The 17563-nt window shown below is 40.4% G+C and overlaps 1 protein-coding gene across 1 annotated transcript in view; it reads right to left on the reverse strand.

The window, feature by feature from the left end:
- Lrrc69 (leucine rich repeat containing 69) overlaps positions 1–9095 on the reverse strand; it is a 104516-nt gene extending 95421 nt beyond the window's left edge. The window contains exon 1 of the mRNA XM_029533433.1: positions 8617–9095. Coding sequence (XP_029389293.1) covers positions 8617–8820 — 204 coding nt within the window. The 5' untranslated portion in view covers positions 8821–9095. The remainder of the gene's footprint in view (positions 1–8616) is intronic.
- Between the last annotated feature and the right edge of the window lie 8468 nt (positions 9096–17563).

A 17563-nucleotide genomic window follows, 5' to 3' on the forward strand; every position in this document is an offset into this window, starting at 1 on the left:
AACTCACTTTGTAGACCAGGCTGGCCTCGAACTCAGAAATCTGCCTGCCTCTGCCTCCTGAGTGCTGGGATTAAAGGCGTGCGCCACCACACCCGGCTGGTTGGCAGTCTTGATCCCTGTCTCCTGTGGTCCAATTGTAGCCCTGGCTTTGCAGAGAAAGAAATCTGAAGTTCATGCTATGATTTGTGATGAAATAAATGACTTTACTGTATGGTCTGTCCTATACTATATTATTTAACTGCTATTGCTCAAAATAGTCAAGCATATACACATTACACATTGCACATACATTGCACACGAATGCACCGTGTACACAATTTTCTTGTATTGAATGTAAAACTCTCATCTGGAAATTTTATTCTATTTTTGAGCAGCTTTTACTATAATGCAGTGTGCAAAGTGCAGGTTTTGAATACTGTCTACTTTATGATCTAAGGAAAGTCACTCAAATTTCTGAACTCTAGTTCTTCTTAAAATAAAAATAACGATGTCTATTATTCTTCTTGAAGTTGTTTTAAGGACTACAGATAGTACAATAACACGCTTGGCGATGAGAGCAACTATTTACCATTAGCTAAAATTGTACACACCCAGAAGACAACGCATCATCCTTTAACAGTAGCAGGGGATTAATAAATACACATACACATATTGACAATTACGATGACTTTCAGTTTTTAGGCTTACGTGTTGTCTTAATAATTTATAACTCTAACTCAACTTTTCACACATTCTTATAACCACAGCCTGTTTTTTTTATAAGACATTGGGGCACGGAGCTTAATACCACTAAAACATGATTGAATTACAAACATACATTCATTAACCATGAAAGTTAGCTACAGGAGTCCCATATGTAAGGAAGGACTCAGAAGTATCAACAACATTCTCTTGTCCAGGTCAACAGTGGGCTCCGGGACATAGACATTCTAGAGAGCACTTGCTTTCCCACTATCAGCTTAGTCATTGACTCTCTAAGTACAGGCTAACGTTAGTAGCAGGGACACAGTTCATGAAAGCAGTCCATTTTCTCCAAAAGTTTGACCAAATTTACAATGCCATATTGTTTTATAAGTTTTAAAAAGAAAAATATCTAATTGAAACTAAGAGGTAATTAAATATTTTGAAATGGAATCAGTGGCTCTCAACCATCTTATTTCTACAACCCTTTTTGTTGCTACTTCATAGCAGTAGTTTTGCTGTTATGAATCATAATGTAAGTATCTAATATGCAGTATATCAGATATGCTACCCCTGTGTAAGGATCCTTTGACCCCGAAATGAGTTGTGACCCACAGGTTAAGAAAACAGTACTTTAGAGGAAAATTCTTGCATCCTTTAATACAAAGCAATGGAGTCTATTTGCTGAATTAAATCTAAATTTAAAGCATAAAAGCTGAATTTTTGCTTACACACACAGTACTTTTAAAGTGCACTTGTAATAGAAACTTTAAATGCTTGATTTTGATAGGGCACCAATCCATTAGAACTAAGTACTGGCTAGAACAGCTAGATGGTCTCTAATCAAGGATGTATAGTCTCTCTCTCTCTCTCTCTCTCTCTCTCTCTCTCTCTCTCTCTCTCAGAATGACATTAGATCTACTTTTAGAAAGTTGCAAGTATATATTAATTGTAGTCACATTATTGCATGTTCAATCTCTCAAACTTGTTTTTATTTCATAACAGATCTGTACCCCTTGATTTATTCCTTATTATATCCCCCCACCCCTGCAAAACCCATGTAACTACCATTCCATATCTGTTTGCATGAGTTGAACATTTCAGACGTAATGGAAAGTAATTTATATAACACATGGTTGGGGGTTTAAGATGGGTGGTTTTAGAAAGGATATTGTTTTAACGTCTGTCTGTCTCAGTCCATCCATCCATTTTTGAAATGAGGTCTCTTGTAGCCTAGGTTGACTTAGAACTGGCTGTTTCAGAGAATGACTTTGAACTGAGACCCTTCTGCCTCTCTCGCCCCCAAGTGCTAGACTTACATAGCATCTAGCTGATATGGGGCAAATATCTTTCGATGTCCACTCATTGCAGCTAGTATGACTGTCTGTGCTGTCAAGGTGGCAGGACTCCTTCCTTCCTTTCTAAGACTGAATGACATTTCATTGTAACACACAAACACACCTTTTCCTTATTCATACACGGATAGAAGTTGCAGATGCTTCTGTGTCTTGGATGCCATGAATAATGCTACACAAGGAACATGTGGTGCAGATGTTTCTTCTCATCATCCATACTATTCCTTCCGTGCACACACAGAGTACGACAGTTGGATCATAAGCTAGTTTAAGGTGGCTTCTTTTATTTTTTTTTATTTTTTTTTTTAGGAAGCTCTACAGTGTTTTCCACAATGAGTATACATCGTATACAAAGGCACCCCCACCCCCACCCCTTTCACATCCTCACCAACACATGTCACATTTCACTGAACTAAGGTCATTCTAACATATTTAAGTTACATCTCATTTTGGCTTTGGATTGCATTTCCCTGCTAATTAATACTGCTCAACATGTTTTCAGAGACATGCTTAGCCCTGTATGTCTCAAAACCTTTACTAGGAAATTATACAGTACCATGTTATATAGTACAGTACATGTATGCTTAATTAAACATACTATAATCACCACCTTGCAAAAAAAAACATAACTTTACAAACACACACACAAAATATTTCTGCAAGTACATCTGTCCAGGAACTGGTTCAAAGTAGATGGGCTCCAAACCTTTTTCTTAGTTCTTTTTGCTAAGCCAAGGGTTGTTTTATTAGAATAATTTATAATATCTTATTTTGCTGAAAGTTATATATAGGAATATGTATGTGTATGTGCATATATGCATGTAACAGCAATGAAAAGAGGTCATGAATCTGAAAGAGAAGATGGGAAAATCGGGAGGATTTAAAAGGAGGAAAGGCGAGAAATGATGTAACTATGACTTCAAAAACAAAAGAAAAAGCTACGTCCCCTTACTTCAACCTCTTTGAGTAGTTTCCTGTGGCATAAGTATTCCTTTGCAATGTTCTTCCAAACAAATGTACTCGTCTTTGGCTAATAATCTATGCATTATGCTGGTGAGTGCCAGAAACCAAGTGCTTTACTTCACATTAGCTGGTAAGAGCTTGATAACTGTGCCAGACTTACAACAGGTTCAGCAAAGCCTCCTTTTCCCAACCCCAACCCTGTCTTCACTTCTCCTTCCCTCCCTCTCCTCTGCTAACCCTCCTTTCCCTTCCACTCCCCATCCCTTACTCTTCTTTCTGCTCTCCTTTCACTTTCATCTGAGTGAGCAGAATTATACTGATTCTCCAAGACTTGCACATTTTGTTTTCTTCTGTAACTTCTCATACAAATAGATTTCCCAACCTTGAACTCCTATATAAGAAACATCACTACTTTATGAACAGCAAACTACATACAACCATTTGGCTGAAGCACTCAGAAAGCACACTAAAGATCCATCAACAGAAACCTAAGTTCAAGTCAGTTGGGTTCAAAACAGTCTGATTTCTTCTTAAATGCCAGCACTGAGCTGAGCCAGAAGAAACTGAAGGGAGTAACAGAGGTCAAAATCTATATTCTCTCTTAATACAATAAGAAAACAAGAGGGGCACGAAAAGAAGATAAAATCAGGTTATCTATCTTTGGAGTTTCTTGCCCAAGGAATATTTTGTAGCAAGTATTTTATTATATAACTATTAGTCAATCATAAAGACATAATACAGACACTCTTTCCTTTTATTAAACATTTTATTTATTTACATTCCAAATATTGCCCTCCTACCTGGTCCCTCCTCCCTGAGTTTTTCACCTCTCCCAACCTTCCCTTTGCTTCTGAGAAGGTGCTCCCCCACCAACCCACCCATCCCTACCAGTATCCTCCTTCCCTGAGGCATTTAGTTGCTACAGGATTAGGTACACCATCTCCTATTGGAAGCTATATATAGGAATATGTATGTGTATGTGCATATATGCATGTAACAACGATGAAAAGAGGTCAGGAATTTGAAAGAGAGAAGGCAGGTAATGCAGGAGGCAGTGCCCTAGAATATATGTGCTGGGGGCCATGGACCAGCCCATGTATGCTCTTTGATTGGTGGCTTAGTCTCTGGAAGTTCTGAGGGGTACAGGTTAGTTCATACTGTTGTTTCTCCTATCGGGTCACAATCCCCTTCAGCTCTTCAATCCTTCCCCTCTACCATAGGGTTCCCCAACCTCAGTCCAATGGTTGGCTGTAAATGTCTGAATCTGTCTCAGTCAGATGCTGGTAGAGTCTCTCAGAGGACAGTCATGTCTACAAGCTCCTGTCTATAAGGACAACACGGCATCAGTAATAATGTCAGGGTTTGGGGCCAGTGTGTGGGATGGATCCCAGCTTGGGCTGGACTGGACGGCCATTTCTTCAGTCTGTGCTCTATTTTTATCTCTGCATTAAAAGACAGGGACAATTCTGGGTCTTGAAGATGGGTGAGTGTTGGATGTAAAACCACGCCAGGAAGTTTGGTAAGGTAGAACAGGTCAAGACCCGAGACTCAGTGGGCACACACCTGAGGCTTCGGTGACTCCCAGCTCCCTGCCAGACTCCTGACTTGGAACACATACTATGCTTCTCCCCCCAAAAGAAATGTGTCCTATGGTCATGTAGGTCCAAAACAGAGCTGTCCATGCTAATGAGGTACCTAGAGGCCTGGAGGGCTTAGCCAATGAGGTACCTAGAGGCCTGGAGGGCTTAGCCAATAAGCTTCCCTTCCCAGACATTTCTCCCTGCAAAGGGTATTTAATTTCAGGCCCACCCTGAGAAGGGAGTATGGTACATTATAGACCCATTTTTCTGCCATGAACAGCCAATAAACTGTTTGGAATTATGGACTATCTTTTTTCATCAAGAACCACAGTGGGGAGCCATGGAGAAGGCCTTTGCCTTCAGAGTTGTACCCTAATCTCCCATAGAAGGCCCCTCTGCACTCCTAGCCATAACCTCCACCAAGCCTGCCTCAGCCAAGATAAGAAAATTCACCCCAAAAGACAAGCTGGAGCTCGCCTCCCCTCCCCGGCCCCAGGCTAGATGTAGTCCCCAGCCTATGGGCCCCCATTCAGTTCTCTGCTCTTCCAAGACTCACAGTGATGCCTGGATGTGCAAGAGTCTGAGAAGCCCACAGCCCCCCGCCTTGTCACAGGCCCAGCTTTTCCACCCCAAAGCAGAACCTCAATGCTTCCTACAGGCCAGCACCCAAATGGGATAAGCAGTCAAATTCCCCTCATTCGGCTTCCCCCACCACACAAGAGCCTATGGGTGGGTGGTCTCATGCTTCAACTGGGAGCCATGGCTATCTTCTGGAGGTGATCTTTTTAGGCTCCATCTCCCAACTACTTGGCATCTCAGCTAAGGTCAACCCCATTTAGACCTGGGAGACACGCATATCCCAGGTCTCTGGGATTTTCTAGAGGTCTCCAACTCCGTCCCTGCTGCGCCACTGCTGCTACATATTTCCACTCCTTCTCCTGGCCCTCTGGGCTTCTCTCTTGTCTCACCCCATACCTGATCCTGCTCCCATTTTCTTCTCCACCTCCCTCTCCCACCCAGGACCCTCCCTCCCTCTGCCTCCCATGATTATTTTGTTCCCCCTTCTCAGTGGGATTGAAGCATTCTTATTTGGGCTTTTCTTATTTAACTTTTTATGGTATATGAGGTATATTATTGGTACTCTGTACTTTTTTGCTAATATTCACATCAGTAAGTATATATAAGCATGCATATATATATATATATATATATATATATATATATATATATCCTTTTGGATCTGGATTACCTCGGGATGATAATTTCTAGTTCCATCCATTTGACCTCAAATGCATGATGTTCTTGTTTTTAACAGCTGAATAGTATTCCATTCGGTAAATGAACCATGTTTTCTGTATCTATTCTTCAGTTGAGGGATATCTGAGTTGTTTCTAGTTTCTGGCTATTATGAATAAGGTTGCTATGACCATAGTGGAGCACATATCCCTGTGGTATGGTAGACCATCTTTTGGGCATATGCCCAGGAGTGGTATATGGGTCTTCACGTAGAACTATTTCAAATTTTCTAAGGAACCACCAGATTGATTTCCAGAGTGGTTGCACTGGCTTGCAATCCCACCAGCAATGGAGGAGTGTTCCTCTTTCTCTGCATCCTCACCAGCATGTGCTGCCACTTGAGTTTTTGATCTCAGTCATTCTGATTGATGTAAGATGGAATCTCAGGATTATTTTGATTTGCATTTTCCTTATAACTAAGAACGTTGAACATTTCTTTAAGTGCTTCTCAGTCATTCAAAATTCCTCTGTTGAGAATTCTGTTTAGCTCAGTGCCCAATTTTTTAATAGTTATGTGGATATTTGGAGTCTAACTTCTTGAGTTCTTTGTATATTTTGGATATTAGCCTTCTAACAGATGTAGGGTTAGTGAAGATCTTTTCCCAATCTGTAGGTTGGATTCTGTATTATTGATAGTCCTTATAGAAGCTTTTCAGTTTCATGAGGTCCCATTTGTCAATTGTTGATCTTAGAACCTGAGCCACTGGTGTTCTGTTCCCCTTGTGCCAATGAATTCAAGGATCTTTCCCACTTTCTCTTCTATTAGACTCAGTGCATCTGGTTTTAAGTGGATGTCTTTGATCCACTTGGACTTGAGCTTTGTACAAGATGGTACATATGGATCAGTAACATGAAGGGGTGTTTCAAATATACAAGGGACCTAAATATTAACTACAACATACTCAGACTAGGATGATATATGGAGACTTACTGAATTGAAAAAGAAAGATAACCTGTTGGTCATGCAGGCATATACACAGTTTTAATTCTAGCAATCCAGAGGCAGCAGCCAAGGAGGTATAGGAAAGGGGGAAAAAAGGTGAGTGGGAGACGTGATGAGAAAAATAGTTTCAGAAACCAACCGAGTCCACTTTAGGATGACTGTCAGTGACATCCTGGACTGACAGCATCCAGTAAAACCAGAGGACAATAAGCTTAGTTAAGGACTGGAGAATGGAGGTCCTGGTGGGAAAAAATTAGGTGCATTTGAAAACTATGTGACATTACTCTGAAATAAAATGAAGCCAGTATAATGAAAAGATGCAAGAAATGAAGGATTAGGTGCAGCAGTGTAAAATAAAGTGATATATATATATATATATATATATATATATATATCTGTGTATATATAATAATAATGCTTATACAAATACATATATAAACATACATATATACATACATATACATACATACATACTGCAGAATTCTCTGAGGCAAAGTAAAGACTTGATAATGGTTATGCAAATGCTACAAAGCTTTTAAAAGGTAATGAATCCACGAGGCAAGGCCAGAGTGGATTGCACATGTTGATGCTAACAGCGCACAGTGGGGAGCAGTGGGAGGCTGTGGCTACTGAAAGATCTAAGTGTGCCATCATGCTGAGTTGAAAAGGTAACTGTACAGAAACTAAGCTTACTATATAGGAATCTGAAAGATAGTAACTGAAATGGACACGCCAAAGAAAGAATAAGTTGAGAATAACTAACCATGGAAGTGAGGACGGAAACTGAAAGTGTCATAAAAGATAATTTTAGTATAAGCCTTTAAACAATGAGTTTTCTTATAACAACAACATGCAAACAGAAACAAATTCAAACAGGAAAACAAATCACTTCATGGTTTCTAGTGAGAGCTCAGAAAATCATCTGTCCTTTAGAGAAGTGTGAGTTCCTGTCTTAGAGCTGTAACTACACCATTTCAAGTTACTATTAACTTCTACTGAATATTATGATTTCATAAAGGGTAAACGAGGCCGTGTGAAAATGACAGATTTATTCTTTAACTTTCAGTAAGTTGCAATGACTGAGTTGTCTAAAGGTTCTTTCAGTATTGACTGTGAAGAAATCAACAGAAGGAAAGCTGCTGCCTTGTGCCCACTTAACCTCAAGATTTTTAGCAGCTGCAGTCAGACATTATCAGGCAGAAACGTTTAACATAAGCATCTGGGACTCATTCACGTCAACTGCTTTTCTTTAAGAAGGGTATTCTTTATTTTAAACATCAACCATCTCCTAAAGGCTGTTTTAGGGGGAGAAATTCCTTTCATTTCCTATTCCTATCAACTCTCCTCTGCACTTGAAGTTCCAGCCAGTTCTAGGAAATGCCTCCTCAACACTCTAAATGTGTCTTAATTCCATATGTAAAGACCTCAGGACGGTTCCCCCAGGGAGGTGGGCACAATCTTGCCTGAATCCTCAAAGCCTACTTCCAGATGTGAGCCCCAAGGTAGAAAGACTACCAGACCCAGGCTCCCAACCTCTTTCCAGATGACAGCCTGAAGGAAGATGAGCAAAGATCTAATTCTAATTCCAGATGTGGGCCAAAGGGCACAGGAGTAACTTGCAACATCTTTCCTGCCATGTGTAATGCCCTAAGCTAGACCAGCTACTCATCCCTCTCCAGCAGCACCCCACATTGTCTCAAGAGAGCTAATTCTCCAGATATTAAAGTGTCACTGCTCCATCATTCGCGACTTTAATCTATTTTCTATCTTCAATCCCAAAAGCTCTGAGGTTCCTCACCTGGGTCAAGGTCCTTAGCTCTGGGCATACTTTGGAGATGGAATTATTTTGAAGGTCTAGAGTCTTCAGATTAGGCAGTTTTTCCAATGCCGAGGGCATCTTGGTCATCCTCTTGCCATTCAAAGTCAGGATCTTAGTGTTCCTGCCACCCTTCAGTGCTGTTACCAATAATCTCTCAGCCATGATTTTTGAAGAGGTGACCATTATGGAGGAAGAGTTATTATATATCTCAAGAATATGTAATCACAGAATTGTTGTGTCACACATGCAAAACCACTCCCCATTGTGATGAAGCTAGGAGGTATTAGGTGATTTTCTAAGTAGAGAGGGGAAACAGTCACTGCAGGTTGGACCAGAAGCATACAAGACAGGGCATGGGTAAACAGGCTTGTCCATGCCAGACACATGGACAATATCAAATCCTGAGATCATATCAGGCTACTTGGCCAGCTTTGGGAGTCTTCCTCCAGTTTGAAATGAGGAAGGTTAAACATCTGGAAAAAAAAAAAAAAAGTAATACTGAAGCCTTGGAGTTCATAAGAGCATCTTATAAAAGGAGGGAAGAACTCATTAATCATACTTGGAGTGGGTGGGACATCAGCTCAGTCTAAAAACTAATAAAAGGAGAAATGAATCAAGCATGTATTACACTATTGTAATATAAACTGCATGCCAGTATATTCAAATAGTTCACAGTTTTCATTCATTCAGAAATTGGAGCTAATAAATGAATTTTAACAAGCCTTAGAAAATTCATCATTTTCTCCAAGTTCTAATGAAATACAGGAACTCTGTTGGTAGGATTAAGGTCAGTCACCCATTAATCAGTTTTAGCCACTTACAACTGAAAGCACCACGTGCAATGAAAGTACCTGATGGTGTGCCGCAGAGTGCAGTTGAAACCTCATGCAGAAAACCAACCCTACATCTAACAATGGCTTTAGGTTAACCAACACATACAGAAAGGGGAGGCCCAGAGAGTTGAAGCCACCCTCAGTGGAAGATTCAGCCAAACCTGTAACATGGGAAACTACAGCAGCAGTCCTCAACTCTCCTAATGCGGCTGTAATACAGTTCCTCATGCTGTGGTGATCCCATCCATACCATTATTTTCATTTCTACTTCATAACTATAATTTTGCTATGGTTATGAATCGTAATGTAAATATTTTTGGAGACAAAGGATTTCCAAAAGGGTAGTGATACACAGGTTGAGAAGCAGTGCTCTATGGGGAAAAGTGAAATGAAGTTTCAGCAACTGCGTGATTAAAAATAAAAACTGTTCTGAAAAGGAGCATTAAATAATAGCAAAATGCAAAATACAACAGGTGCACCTGGACATATTGTTGATTTCAATAAACACAGCAATCAGTCAAGAGAAATGTATTGGTGGGCTCGTTATGATAGTAATCCTTGATTCTGCTTATATAAAACTATATGGTATTAACAATAGGACTTGGTTTACATGTATCCAACATTTAGAAATGCTTATGGAAGCTAGAGGAAGTAGGGGAAGCAGCAGGATGGACACAATGTTGATAATTATTGACATTATTAATGCCAAGTAACAGGCACACAGGGGTTAATACTAGTCTTACTGTTTCGCAGGTATGTTGAAAATGACAGAAAAGGGTGCTGCAGCCTTCGACCTTTGATCATTGGAACCCCATCTGGACCTAGATATGCAGAGGCTCGGAGGCACTTTGGTTAGACATATTGCAAACTTAATTATGATTGCCAAATATTTAAATACTATAAATGATACTCAATCTACCAAGTTTTCAGAACACAACTCTAGTGCAAGAAGTAAAAAGGAGTAGATGAAGAAGTTAAAAGGCTATGTTCTCCTGAAGGGGTCTGTAACCCTGTAGGTGGAACAACAATATGAACTAACTAGTACCCCCAGAGCTCGTGTCTCTATCTGCATATATAGCAGAAGATGGCCTAGTCAGCCATCATTGGGAAGAGAGGCACCTTGGTCTTGCAAACTTTGTATGCCCCATACAGGGGAATGCTAGGGCCAAGAAGTGGGAGTGGGTGGATAGGGGAGCAGGGTGGGGGGAGGGTATAGGGGACATTCGGGATAGCATTTGAAATGTAAATAAAGAAAATATCTAATAAAATAATTTTAAGGGGGCTGGAGAGATGGCTCGGCGGTTAAGAGCACTGACTGCTCTTCCGAAGGTCCTGAGTTCAAATCCCAGCAACCACATGGTGGCTCACAACCATCTGTAATGAAAACTGATGCCCTCTTCTCGTGTGTATAAAGACAGCTACAATGTACTTACATATAATAAATAAATAAACCTTTAAAAAATAATTTTAAAAAAGAAAATAATGAGGGAAAAAAAGGCTCTGCACTCAAAGAAAATAGTCCAGTTGTAGAAAACAAATCATAATGATGTAAATCTATATCTCCTCGTCTAGCAGACGAGGAGAGTTGCTATGGGTAAAAAGAAAACCAGGAAAGAGAAATAATTAAGGGTCACTGGGAAGTGCTATTGAAGAAAGAAGTTTCCAAAATAAGAACAGCGGTCATCTGTACTTATATGCACATGCGCACGCACATACACATACACAAATAAGAATTAAAATATAGAAAAACTTTCTCCTAAGATCGTATAAATCTTTCCTCTGGAGACAGGCTGGTTAAACTACTTGCTGCACAAGTATGAGTTCCAAAGTTCAGATCTCCAGAAGCCAGGAAACTCAGGGCACACTTGGTAGTTCACCTAAATCCAACTCTAGAAAGGCAGAGACTTGGATCCCCACAGCAAGTTGGCTCGCTAAAATAGCCATGTAGATCCTACATCAATAAATTAGAAGTAGAGAAAGACTCCCAAAGGCAGCTTGGGACCTCTACATGAGCGCACACATGGGCCATCTCACGTATGAACATAAATACACATGTACAGATACACAAGGAGCAACCTTTTAAGCTGTGCCACCATCACCTCTAAGTGACTGTTGTAGGTCCAGAATCCTTCAAGATGGTATGTGAACACTGGAAGATTGTTAATCACCTAGAAAGTGAATGAGGGCGCTGTTACCTGATCCTGGTTCCTATTGCTCTGACAAACCATACTGCAGGTAATCAATAGGATAAACCCAATCTACTCTGGTTATCTACTGCTGTGAAACCACCATACAATGATTTAAAACATTACTTTATTCACCAATCTTAATCTGGTCCAAGCTTGTATCTGCTCCCTTTGATGACCACTGTGGCAGCACAAAGGCTAGATAAGCAAAAATCATCTAAAGTCACCTTCCTGTATCTCGAAAGAGATGCTGATTGCTGACTAGGACCTTCAGGTAAACAGCCTGGACATGTAGCTTGGGCATCTCAAGATAGAACGTAGGGAGGAAACATTACCTCCATGACTTAGCCTGAAGTCATGGGGCATCACTTCTAGATTGTTAATTTAAATCAACAATCTTTTGATTAGAAAGAAGCAAGTCAAGTCCCTGAGATCTGGCCACATTTCAAGTGCGACAAATTAAATTCTACCTCCTGGCAGCAAGTGAGAAAAATAGAATTATGAGGTCATGTTCTAAAACCCACTCTAAACCTTTTTTGAAAAGTTTTGCTTACTCTGAACACGGTATATAGATGAAGTTATAATACTGGCTTCTGAGTATAACATTTGCAAGGCATATCCATATAAAATCATAAACCATACTTAATTTTGACTGCTAAATAATATTCTAACCTATCAATTTTTACACATCATTTCATCTTCATGAAAGGCATTTGGAGCCAGGCCTGGTGGCGCAGGCCTTTAACCCCAGCACTCGGGAGGCAGAGGCAGGCAGATTTCTGAGTTCGAGGCCAGCCTGGTCTACCAAGTGAGTTCCAGGACAGCCAGAGCTACACAGAGAAACCCTGTCTCAAAAAACCAAAAAAAAAAAAAAAAAAAGAAAGGCATTTGGGTTCTTCCTGCTTTTGGCTCTTAGAATTAACATTGAGGAATTAAAGGTGTAACACTTCATTTAACTAGGGTATACAGTTAGGAGTAGGATCATTATATCATACAGTACCAGTACATATACTCTTTTGAAACATTGCTATACTGTATTCCATGATGGATGTACCATTTTATTGTGGTAGACACAATCCTACCAAGCATTAAGGTTTATTATTAATTTAGCATTATTCCTTTCTATCCAAACTAACACAAATCTCTTTAGATAGATAAGATAGATAGATAGATAGATAGATAGATAGATATGATAGATAGATAGATATGATATGATAGATAGATATGATAGATAGATAGATGATAGATAGATAGATAGATAGATAGATAGATAGATAGATAGATAGATAGATAGATAGATAGATAGACAAAGTAGATGAATAAGTAGATAAATAAATGGAATGAACAAACCAACCAACTTCAGTGGGTCTTTCAAGCTTTTACCACATTGTGTTAAACAATATCTCCTCCGCGGCTATCCCCAGAACATGCAAGTCTGTCTTGGAATTCCTTTAAACATTTTTTTAGTATATGTAGTAGGTGTGAGAACTGCTACAGTATGCATGTGAAGGTCTGAGGCCAACCTGTAGGAATCAGTTCTCTCCTTCCACCATGTAAAATTCAGGAACTGAACTCAGGTCCAACTTGGTGACAAACACCTTTACTTGCTGAGCCACCTCATCAGTCCTCTATCTTGGATTTCCAGGTGCAATTGCTATGGAATTGTACCTTTAAGATAGATTCTAGCCATTCAGTTGGGATCTTTGATCTTCCTATGTTGTAAACAAAATCCACATATCGTCAGCATCATGCACTTCAGCTTCTTAGATTTGCTCTGTCTGGAAAACATTTCTCACTTTAAGCATCATTTCCTATCTGGAGAGGCTAGGTGTAACAGCATTTTCTACAGAAACAGAACTGATGGAATGATACATGGGATTTATTAAGAGTGGCTTACAGCCTGTGATCTGACTATTCCAATAATGGCTGTCTTCCAACATAAGGTCCAAGAATCCATGCTTGTTCAACGGGTCCATCATAAGACTGGATATCTTCAGTATATGCAGGAATCCTTTAGAAGTAGGCTCTAATACAAGTAAAGAAATGACCTTGACAGTGAGATTGAGGTCAAGCAGGTTTAAAAAAAAAGCAGCTTCCTCTTCCTTCTTCCATATCCTGTATGTAGGCTGCCACCAGAAGGTGTGGCACAGATGTAAAGTGAATCCGCCCACCTCTATTGATGCACGAGGAAATCCCTCACAAGCGCACCCAGCAGCTTGGCTTTTAACTTACTCCAGATGTAGTCAATTTGACAACCAAGTAGAGCCGTTAGTTTTACTGTTCAAACTCCCGAAGGCATGCTCCCTTATATTTAAATTTTCTTCTTGATCATCTCTCATCTTTTACTATCATCCTGACAGCATTTTTGACAAAATATTTAGAAAGCCTTAGCTAGAACATGCATTGGGGACATATGTTCATTTCTCGCTGTTAAGGCAAATAGCTGTACTAAACTTTCTGCTACACAGAAGCTTACCTCTCCTTTAGCTTGATATTTTCCTCAGCTCTCTAACCCTTCACCAATAGCCGCTAGTATGACATAAGTCTCCCATAGTCTATACAGAACTCTTGACATAAGTCTCCCATAGTCTATATAGAACTCTTATAACTTACACTTGAGGCCCACTCCCAAAAGAATTTAAATAAGAAAATGAGCCCAAAAGTAGTCATGGTGTACAAAATGGAATTTGTTGTGTAAACTTAACCTCATGTAATTTTGGAGCCCCTGGAGCCTATTGCTTCTGTGACCAATGCCATGCCTGCCCTGAGAAGCTGGAGGAGGTGTGACAGAAGCTAAGAGGAAATGCAAGCTCAGCATGCATTTTCCTAAGCCAGCAAAAGTGCAAGGGTATGTGGTGCCTTATCAGGCAGGCCGCTCTAAAGAAACAGAACCAAGCAACTGTGTATGTGATACACATGCGGATTTAATAGATCGGCTTATACATTACGGGCAAGGCAGTCTAACAATTTTTGTCTTCGAGATGAAGAGGAAGCGGTCAGGGAGCCACTCAGTTTATGGAGGAGGCCACCTCAGCTGTTCCAATCTGGCAATGGAAGCCTGAAAGCTCTCTGAAGCATTGCTGGTATAGAGTTCATGCAGGAAAGTCGAGAAAGTTGGAGTCTGATGGCAGAAGGGAGCCTCAGCGGGAGGAGCAATATCGATAGCAATGCGGGCCTGAGCTGCAAATGCAGACAGACAGGGCTGTTTCCTGGGTCCTCATTCTTTCAAGTGCCGCCCATGCTGAATGCAACTCTTGCCGCTCATCAATCTCCTCTAGAATCATTCTCACAGATGTGTTCAGAAGTTTGCCTGTAAGGTGGTTCTGAATGTGGTCAAGTTAACACGCAAAGTGAACCATAATGCCCCTGCAATAACGACTATTTTCCAAGCTGTAGCGTAAGACTTCTACATGTTGTGTATAATGTGTCTTATAGCCAGAAGTGCCCTGATACTACAAGGATTCTGTGCAAAAATCCTAGCTTTGCTAACCTTATTCAGCACAAAACCACCCTACTATCATGTTCCTACCTGTCCCCTTCTTTTCCCACTGCTAATGACGGAAAGACACACAGCTTCTTACCTGGACTGTTTTATATTTGCACCACAGTCTCGGATTCAACCACTACTGTCCTTACACATCTGTCTTCTCAACCTCTTTATCTTGGATAGTGCTGAGGACTGAACTCGAGGCTTCACACATACTGGGTTAGCACTCGACCGCTGGACATTTCCAACATCAACTACATTTCTGTAACAAAATCTATACATCTGCTGTAAAGTAGTCTATGGCCCCTCACTGCTTGTCAGCTAGAATATCCCAAAGAGTGGGCTAAAAATGTCATATCCACAGCAGGCCAGTCCTTTTACAGCCCGTAGGACAGTGATGACATTAGGCACACCTACCCCTTTGCTCATGCTATTCATTTGCCCAAGGAAGCTCTGTACTAAGGAGAAAACTTTCCAAAGCAGACTTTAAACTCCACTTCGTATTTTGTATCTTCTATTTTATGTTCTTTTCTTATTCTCCCTTGCTATTATATACTAAGCCGCATTTGGATGACAATCTCTAACAGCACAACTGACAGAGCAGGCACCCAATAGTTGTTCATTAAACTTGGGTGAACAATCAAAAATGAGGGTCCACCAATTTTAAAGCATCAAAAGACTGTACTGTTTTAGAGACAAGGAAGGATAAATATGAGAAGTCAGGTCATAGATGTGGGTAAGATCATAACTGTAATTGGTCTTTTGCAGGTACATTAGATGACCTCTTATGCTATGGAGGGAGAGGGGATATAGGAAGATATCTGTCAAGACAGGGCAGTTGTGAAAGTCCAGATTTATAGATATTAGAAACCTAGAAAATGGAATAGAAAAAGACATGAGTTTGCTTTTTCACATTTTTGAATTTGGACCTGTATCTTAAATACACCCCTATGTGTGGGCAGCTACAAATGAGAGGGTTGCTGAACTGCCTGCTGCAGAGCCTCGTGGAATGCTGGCATTGGGAGCTTTCCCAGCAAGCAGAAATCAAACCATTTGGCAAGAAAATTGAAAAATCATCAGCTTTTTAAAACCCCAGCCTGTGAACCCAGGACAGAACCAAGAAGCTAAAGCTGGATGCCAATCCAGACCAGAATTAATGACTTACTATGTGAACTTCAAGTCAGTCAAACTGGCTCTATCTCTTTTCTCATCAGTAAAACAACAAGAGGGAATACGAGTCTATTCCACAGAGACGCCTGGGAAATAGCTAACTAATGATTATAAATGACTCTGGAAGTACAAAGTGCTATGAGAATGCTCAATTATGTATCCTAGGATGTCAAGGACCTTAAAGTGAAAACAGCCATCTATTTCACTGATAAAGAGAAGGCTAGTTGCACTTACGAAAGTATCTAGCTAATTCTGAATGTAACAAAGGCCCCTGTGAAAAACTGACAGATTTTTGAAAGCCAGGAAAATGCATGAAAAACCAGGAATTCATAAATACAGATTATGAAAGAACCCAATGCATTTACTTGACTTGTTTTGGCAAGCTTATTTTGTGATTAAAGTGTGGTCTGAGACTTGGGTAAAAATTTTCAAGCTAGCAGATGCTTCATGTGCTCAAAATGGCTATAGTAACTCCCTGTCCTATAATGAATGGCATTGGTTTCTCTTGGTTCACTTTTTAAAGCAAATATGGAAATAGAAAGTTTGGTGTTAGGGCCCTGTACAGCCACAGTCCTCCCTTCCAGTGAGAGCCTTACTGGTGACTAGTTATGTAGCCTGGACAAAGAACTCTTCAGGTCTCCTCCCCTTAGCTTTACAGCAGGGATGAAAACACCAAACCTGGCACTGGAGGGTGAACAAGCCCATGAGCATAAACTAGTTAGCACAGCTCCGGGAACAAAGTGAGTGTTCAAGAAAAGTTCATTTGCGTTTGTGCGATTTCATATACACAAATAAACCAAGATCTCCACTGTTATTTAAACATTGAGATGTAAGCGCTACTCTGCCGACAGTGTTTAACACGTGCACACCACATGCAGTACGTGCCTCCCTGCTGCCATCCATGGGACAACATCCCCTTCTTTATTCCTCTTTTGTTTAATGTACTCTTACTATGTCTGGTCTAGAACTCTCTATGTAGACCAGAATGGCCTTGAACTCACAGAAATCCACCTGGCTCAGCCTCCCGAGTACTGCACCACCACACTTGGCTATCTACTTCCTCATCCATCACAACTTCACTATATTTATTGGATATCTGATATATTTATTATGTATCTGCCTAGGTAACCCTTCTTACAGGAGTTCAAAGGAAGAGCTAAGTAATGATCTGTCAGAAGTGGTACACAAAGTAACTTGTCATGAGTTAGGAGACTGGATCTCTATGAGCAATTTGTAAAATTTAGAAGACC

The sequence above is a fragment of the Mus pahari genome, chromosome 22 (genome assembly GCF_900095145.1).
Source record: "Mus pahari chromosome 22, PAHARI_EIJ_v1.1, whole genome shotgun sequence".
In the NCBI taxonomy this organism is placed as follows: Eukaryota; Metazoa; Chordata; class Mammalia; order Rodentia; family Muridae; genus Mus; species Mus pahari.